The 8,181-nt window shown below is 41.4% G+C and overlaps 1 protein-coding gene across 1 annotated transcript; it reads right to left on the bottom strand.

The window, feature by feature from the left end:
- Positions 1–267: 267 nt before the first annotated feature.
- NHLRC3 (NHL repeat containing 3) lies at positions 268–8,145 on the bottom strand. Its single transcript, XM_056329702.1, has 7 exons — positions 7,993–8,145; positions 6,720–6,872; positions 5,716–5,863; positions 5,012–5,212; positions 3,113–3,204; positions 1,432–1,544; positions 268–926 (listed from the first exon to the last, which is right to left on the bottom strand). The coding sequence occupies exons 1-7, from the start codon at positions 8,077–8,079 to the stop codon at positions 698–700; spliced, it is 1,023 nt and encodes a 340-aa protein (XP_056185677.1). The 5' UTR covers positions 8,080–8,145; the 3' UTR covers positions 268–697.
- Positions 8,146–8,181: the final 36 nt, after the last annotated feature.

Here is an 8,181-nt window from a genome sequence, read left to right as displayed (position 1 = left end):
ATTGATCTAGTTAAGAATCAGTACTTGGCTGCTGTGCACACACATTTAATTTAGTTTGAAGTGCCTGATATCAATTTAACTTAAGCTTATTACAGACTTTACCACTTTAGCTAGAGCTGAAAACTAAGATTTCAATGCTTATGTCATTAACCACCCAAGGCAGATGCCAGTTGTCAGTACTGACACCACTATTCAGCAGCACCTTACTCAACATCATAATGCATCCCTATATTCAGTGTTGGACAGCATCAGCACAATGATTTAAAAAAAAAAAGTGAAGAAACATTAAAATATGGTGCTCGCCTCCCAGGAAATCATTTATACACTTCTTTCAGGCAGTTCTGACCTTTGTTTAACGCACAGGCTAATTGGAGGTCCCTCAAGAAGACCCTATACATTTAAGAACAGCAGCTGTGTTTGTAAAATTTTATATAATAAAATCAAGATGCATAGGAAAGTCATTTTATAATTGCCAGCAACAAAAGCAAAAGCCACTATAGCATTACTAAAGTTAGTAACAGTTCAAGACCAAGTGCTTTTCCAGGACTGCAGGACAACTAGATTCTTAGCTCTAGAGTACTGCGAGCACAATGTTTCATGCTTGTCTAAGGAAACACAAGCTACAGAAAACTCAAGGAAATGTGGTCATAGGTGTTATATGTCACACAGCTTGTGCCACAGCAGTGGTGGGAAACCATCAACTTATGGGTATGTATTTTTGTACTTGCTGGGCTCCAATCTCCGCAACATAGACTGCTCCACTCTTCATGTCTACATCCACAAGGTGAGGTTTAGTTTCATCTGCCAGCTGGACCGTGTGGATCATAACACAGTCCCCAATAGAGCCAACCGGTGGTGCTGCCAAGATTGCCAACCGGTTGATATTCAGCTGAGCTACAATCAGGTATTTGTAATCGGCAGTAAATCTGTGAAAAACAGAAATACATTTTTGAACTGTGAACTCCATAGGACATCTCAATTTACCACAACCATGCACTTTTAAACAAACAAAACCTCCTTAATATTCAAGTTTTTGAAGGCTACAACAGACTAAATGCAGTGAAGCATTGAAAATTAACCTATCAACCTTGGTCTACATGTTGCTTCCTTGAGACAGATTAAGCTAAGGAAAACTCATTCAAGACAATCTCTCTTCCTCTAAAAGCTGCAACAGTAAGGTCACAAACACACAACTTTAAAATTAAGTTCCCAATCCTACACTCAGATCCACAGGGATCCTTATAAAGCCAGGATTTCCCTGTCAAGATACACCTGTGCATTATCTTTACATATGATTAGGGCCCAGCACCCTATTAGTTACATTCATCAACTCCTTGTCATCAGGCATTAAGTACCAACATTTTAATTCAACAGGAAGAGTACACCTTATTTATGTAATTGCATGCTTCTAGAAGAACTGTTCAACATCACCTGACAGAATAGGGTCCATCTTCTGAAAAACAGTTGTTCCAAGACCCGAGCCATTCCCCTGTGACTTTATCAAAGACTTGGATTCTTTTGTTGTCTCTGTCTGCAACCCATACCTGTTAAGAACAAAAATCATGGCTGTTCACAAACTGAACAAATCAAATGCATTAGTTTCTTCCATAAGCAAAGTATCAGTATCCTGTAGTAAAAGAGAAGTATACCTTGGAAGAATGCACCTCCCCATTCAAAACTATGTAAGTAGATATGCCTTCCAGATATAAAACAAAACAGAGTTAACATACACAAATTATTTTATACTACTTTAACAGAGAAATCATTGCCCCTGCTTCATTTTTGTGTCATATTTAGTAGGATTTTCTTCCCCCACCATGAGGACACATTCCCACCTATTCAATTCTAAAGATACTGGTCTGTCACCCGCTAACTATTTGTTTTATAACAGTAGTCTCATTTCATGATCCAGACCCGACTGCATCTGCAAACACTCTCGATATGCCTAACATTACTATAAACATGAAGCAACTTAAACACTAAGAGCTTTTTCTCAGCATGTTTTGCCTAATCAGTTTTGTGGAGCTTGTCTACGTCCCACCCTGTGCTAACTGGGTTCACAAACAACGCAAGCCAGCAATACCACTAGACAGTTCCAGTGAAGGCATCTCTTGTACTACAATCATTCAAGTTTCAGCTGCTGACAACCCATCAGCCTGGTAAGTAAACTTCATGACTTTTTTGGGATATCACCCAAAAGGGAGCAATAAACAAGCTGACTTGAAATCTTTCACCACTATTTTTAAATGAAACACTACTACAGCATTCTCTTAAGACTCCTTAGGAATTAATTATTTTTAACCTAGGCTGATGATCAACACTATGTTGGCAATAAAATCATAGCCCATCGCAACTGCTGTCTTTGAATGTATATACCCATGGTTACCCTTCAAAATAAAGGAACTGTGTCCCTCCCACCCTCCCTATTTTGGCAGAGAAGCGATTTTTATATACGCTTCTCCTTCTGGTTCAGACAGCATTAGCAGAATTAGCTCAAACCAGTGATTTCAGACGTTTTAGTCAAGCAATCTTATTTTCCCAGAAACAGACTAAGAAGTGACCACAGAATTCCTCTACAAGGACAGCAGAGGAAAAGCCAGACTACAGTTAACACCTGGGAGAAGTAGACTCTTGAGTGCCTTGAGCTGTAGAAAAAGGACTGATGTCTACAAAAAACGTAGAAAAGGACCGATGTCTACAACCTAGCTAGAGCCTTTACTACCATCTTAAGCTTATTTGGAATTTCCAAATACAAAATTAAATTCCTCTGAAGAAACGTTAAGTGCTTGGGTAGATATTTATTACATAAGATAATTCTCCTGTACTCTCGCAATGGCAACCTGTTAGAAACTGCAGGGGGAACAGTCTGTTGTTGCACAGACACTGACAACGTAACCAGTCAGAACCCTTGCATCAACACTGGAGCCAGCTGCTTCAGTAGGATGTGCAGAATGAAACCTCAGCTCATGACCACTATCACTGCAAACTGCAACCCCCATAAAATCACCCAGATCACAGCTGTTCAATTAAAAAAGAAATACAATTTGTTTTGTTCAAATACACATAAACAAGTCTGTTGAAAGATGAAAAAAATTTTCCCTTTATTCTTTACCCGTCCAAAAGGATCCACTGTTACACTGTGAGGAATCTTGAACTGGCCAATGCCGGTCCCGTTTGTTCCAGTCAGCCATATCTCCTTGTAATCTACACAGTGAGCATCATGAAAAATAAAAGTAAAAAAAAAAAAAATCACAGTAAGCAAACAACAAATACAACAGCTTTAAGACATTCCCTTGCACAGTTACTTTGAGTAATTTTAAAGGTGAAATTTCTAAACTCAGATCTTTTAAACACAGTACTCCTGGTACATAAACCCAAGAAATACTGGAACGACTACAGTGAATACTGGATTATTATTAGTGGTTTCAGGATTAAGGCTACAGAAACGTAGCCACTAGTACAAACAGCCATAGTCCAAGGCTCTGTTAAGCACTGTATTAAAAAAAAATGTTGGCTGATTATGATATTATTTTTACTAATTTTTTTTTGGTTGTTTTGTTTTTGTTTTTTTTTTTTACATTTGTTACCCAGCAGTTTTAACAATTTACCATTTTACAAACTAGATATTAGGAAACCGACCATTTCACAGAATCATTTAGGTCGGAAAAGAGGTTTAAGATCATCGAGTCCAACCATTAACCTAGCAATGCTAAGTCCACAGTGGACTTTCAGTGGATTCTGAGTCATACATGACAAGCTATATCTGGTCTCTGCTTTTCAGTGAAGATGAGACTGTTGGGAATATCCCCATCCCTACTGCACAAAGCAGCTGCCAGCACTCTTTCTGTATATGAAGGAAAATGGTGTGTGGAAGTAAACATGAGGACTGAGAACCTGCTTCAATACCATCATAACCCACACCAGAAGGCTAGCACCAGAATTCTACCATTGTGTTTGCACCTTAACAGCTAGTTTTCTTACCCTTTCACTCCAGGTATGACCTGACATTCTCCAAGAAAGCAATGGTTCAAGAAATTAATCTGAATCTAGATACAAGGCTTGCTATAGTCTCTCATAAATTCATGACAAAATCATGCTTGGCCAAGTGACACAGACATGTGGTACCACAAATTCGCAGCCAGAAACTAATATTTTCAACTTCTCTGGAAGCTTCACATGAAGTGCAAGCCCAATCTTATGTAAAAAAAGAATGACTTCTCCCTGCAAGGAGGTAGAAGAATCAAACTCGTAGAATGAGATACAGTTCAAAAATTTAAACTACACTCAACTTTCGAAACATAACTAATTTTAGATACGACAAAGAAGAAATGGTAGCTCCTCCACTTTTTCCCAACTGTTGGCATGCACAGACTCCTCACTCACTGCCCTGACCAACACTGATGATTTAACCGAGGAATACGAGCAAGCTAATTAGAATCATGGAATAATTTAAGTACAAAAGATCTCCAGACATCATCTGGTCCAATTTGCTTCTCAAAGCCGAACTAGACAACAAATCCAGCTCTGAAGTTAGATCAGGTTGCTCATAACTTGTCAAGTTTTGAGTAACTCTAGGAGTGGAGACTCCCACACCATCTCTGGGCAAGCTATTCATTGTCTGATCACCCTCACTGTGAATCTTTCCCTCCAAAAACGGAACCGGAATTCACCCCTCTTGCATCTTTTGCTCAGTGTTCTTCATTCTTGACTGTGCACCTCCAAGAAATGTGTGGTTCTGTCTTCTCTATACTCTCCCATTACAGAAGACGGCAATAAGAATCCCCCTAGCCTTCTCTCTTGAAGACTGAACTAATTCTCTCAGCCTCTTGTCATAAACAATTCGGAGAATTCTCCTGAAGTGACAAGCAACAAAACAGGATCTGAGTCAACAAAGCTTTCAAACTAATGTTAAATGACAGCTCTACCTAGTCCTCACTTAAAAGTACTCTCAAGCTGTGTTATTTAACATTGAATTTTCAATGGTCAGCTGTTGCAGTTCATTTTTCCATACCGTTGGACAGTTTGAGCAATCTGTTATTCATTCCTCCGTCTCCATCCACAATGTACAGGTCTCCGCTCTCCTCTACAAAGATCTCTGCTGGTTGATCAAATTGTAGGGGAATCAAACTTGAACCAGCATTACCCGGCGTGCCCAAGATCTGCATAAGTTTACCCGAAGGGCTATATTGTTTCACGGTGTGTCCGTATTTCCCTGAATTAAGGGAAAAAAGTGCAAAAACACCTTAACAAAGCAAAATGTAAGTATTACAACTGATTGAAAAGATTAAAAAAGAAAATCCCCTGATACTCATAAGTGATATTAATAAATCAAATGGACAAAATTCTATAGTGAGAACATGACTATGGGTTAGTAAAACCATAGGCTACAACAGTACTCATCCATTGTGTTAAGGTCACCAAATCTAGGACAGACAGTAAGTTTAGCCAGAAGATTTATTTTTTTTCCTGATATTTCTCCTGGGCAAGGGGGCAGTGCTTACTGAGTTCAGAAGCTATAAGCAGACAGACAGCACACCTCATGAACCTTCAGGGTATTTTCTGCAGCACCTGAAGAAGTTTGTTCATGGTAAGAAAAACTCAAACAATTCTGAGACAGGTTTGTAAGACTTAAATAAATGAGTTGTTTAAAGCAATACCTGCAGTATCAGTGTTTTCTTTCCCACCTAATACTTCTTATATCACCACCATGCATACCTGTTCCAACATCTGTGATCCATACTGAACTATCTGTTGCAGTGTTCAATACAAAGATACCGTGAGGCATTTCAACTGTATTATTCCATGAGTAAAGAAAATAGCCTTCCTCTGAGAATACAAGTACCTTTGGCACATTGTCTCCCCTCTGAAAACGCAAAAAAAGGTCAATTAAGAAAACATATTAAGCAAGTAATTATATTTTTGAAAATTCCTCTTTGTAAAGTTTTTGCAACATTTCATGAATCATTAAGAATCTCCTGAGATTGTCGCTAGTTCTCATTTTTTCCAGTTAGAAAAGGGGAGAGACAGAAGAGTAAGTTCAACAGGCAAAACCTTCCACTCATTCTAGAGTTCCAACTTAAATCATATAACAGTCCAATTTTCAGAGCAGCCAAGTTCCTGCAGTTATCCTGGTCTTCATTTTGAATCATGTTTTTATGCTCTTGCTGAAAAATATGCCATGCATAAAACAGGCATGAAAAACTGTAACTGTACTTGTTAGCTGCATGGCAGTCAAGTACTCATGCTGTGCTTCGTAATTAAATCCCACCACTTTCCATGAAGAGAATGTCTTATTCGTGACCTGGAGATACCAATGCATGGAACTGGGCAAAGTGAATAATGGAACTCAAATTACAGTAACTGGCCAAAAGAGTTGTGTGGTTTTGATTTCATGGGACAAAGGTTGAAAAAGTGGAAGATTCAGTTGCCCCAGAATCATGTTTTACCTTACAGCTAACAGAAGAAGGTACTGTAACTCAGTTATGTTGGATGACACAGAAATGCAAGGCTTTTAAGAGCACAAACAAGTGTGGTGCCTAAACCGCTTTAAAAAATGGATATAGCAGAGACATCTATACTTACATTTTCATCAGTTTTGATAATAATTATTCACATATATCTATACAGACACACACATATGTATCTTAATCTAAACCAGACACTTTAGAAGCAAAAATACATTAGAGCAACAAGGAAAGAAATATAGTATTCTCGCTCACCTGTCCCACATAGACCAAACCATGAAGAGAGTCAACAGCAACACAAAATGTTTGGCCAGTGAAGTATTCTGGAATTTTAGGCCAGCCTATGTCCAACTTGTACATCTGTTGCTGTTCCTTCCAAGGAGGGAAGTAATCAAATGCTTTTAAAACCTGAAAATACAAAACATACATCCAGTAATCGTTAAATTCCATTATGCTGGGATCAGAAGAACGAGCAATAGAAAGTAACTGTGTACTGAAGCATCATAAATTGATTTATTCGATCAAAATTAAGACGACAGATAAACAGAATAGGCTTGAAGCTAGGGTTTGGGGCTGCAAACGGGAAAATTTTTACAAACTGGAAATTAGCTAATGAAGTCCTTCAGATCACGGAGCTCTGGAATTAGAAGGCAAAAAACACACCCTGAAATTTCTACATTGAAGTTGCAATTACTATACACAAGCCACACTCTAAAATGAGGAAAACAGTAGAGAAGGTTCCAAACGCAACAGACTCAATAACCTCTTCAAGATGATATGAAAATAAGAAAAAGAAATATCAGTATAAAGGGAAATTATGGGTCCAAAAAGAAAATGAAATCCTGGAAATGGGGAAGTGTAAGCTACCAGGAATGGCAAAACCCTGGGCAATGTATCCGTTGTAAAGGAGAATGGAAAAAAAAAAACAACCTTCGGCCTTTCGGTTCTCTTTCCGGCAGCAGAAGGGAAGCTAAGCGCTGAAACAGAAAGATCAGGCTAGATCTAAGGAGCAACAAGCGCTGACCCTGAAGGCGCAAGGCCATTTAACATTTCTGTTAATTGCCTTGCCAGATGTAGGGCTAAGCTGATGCCACAGAACTAGGGACGTCTTAAGAAAGACCAGACAAGCACGAAGGGAAACCGTGAGCACTTAAGCAGGGAGAAAACCCGACAGTAGGGGATGCACAGCTATTCGCCCAGCGGTTCAGTCGCTCCTCTTTCAAGGGGAGCATAAGGCTCGGAACCCCCCGAAACACCGCCACCCCGCGCAGGCACCTGGCTGGAGGGGCAGGCAGGGCACACAGCCAAGCCTCCACCGCGAACGGCGTAAGGAGCCGAGGCGGGACGGCGCCGGGCCGGGCTGGGCCCAGGGAACCCGCCGGCACCCCCCGCCCCTCCGGGCCCCCGAGCACCGGCGGACGCTGCGCCCGCACCACGGCCCCGTCCCCGCCGCCCCCGAGCGCGGCCCTGCCGGCACCCCGCCCGCCCCCCGCCTCACGCCCGCCCTCGGGCCGCGGCCACCGCCCACCTGCGAGCCCCAGAGCAGGGCCAGCAGCGCCAGCAGGACGCCGGCCATCACCGGCCACAGCAGCCCCGGCGGCCGCTTCCGCCTCATGCGGGCCGGGACGGGGAGGGGCCGCCGCGCGGGCGGGCCGCGTTGCCATGGCAGCCATGTGACCGACACGCGCCGCCCCCTCCCCACCCCCGCCACCGGAAA

The sequence above is a fragment of the Falco biarmicus genome, chromosome 2, assembly GCF_023638135.1.
Source record: "Falco biarmicus isolate bFalBia1 chromosome 2, bFalBia1.pri, whole genome shotgun sequence".
Classification (NCBI taxonomy): domain Eukaryota; kingdom Metazoa; phylum Chordata; class Aves; order Falconiformes; family Falconidae; genus Falco; species Falco biarmicus.
The sequence above is the reverse complement of the archived record's forward strand: the minus strand, read 5'-3'. Positions and strand labels throughout refer to the sequence as shown.

Bases quoted from the DNA above. Each gene is read 5' to 3' on its own strand.
- NHLRC3 (XM_056329702.1), bottom strand. From the start codon at position 8,079: ATGAGGCGGAAGCGGCCGCCGGGGCTGCTGTGGCCGGTGATGGCCGGC. The intron at 1,545-3,112 runs GTAAAGAATAAA...TGTTCTTAACAG, and splicing joins CAGTGGATCCTTTTGGACGG to GTATGGGTTGCAGACAGAGA. The intron at 927-1,431 runs GTGATGTTGAAC...TGTTTTTCACAG, and splicing joins GATGGACCCTATTCTGTCAG to ATTTACTGCCGATTACAAAT.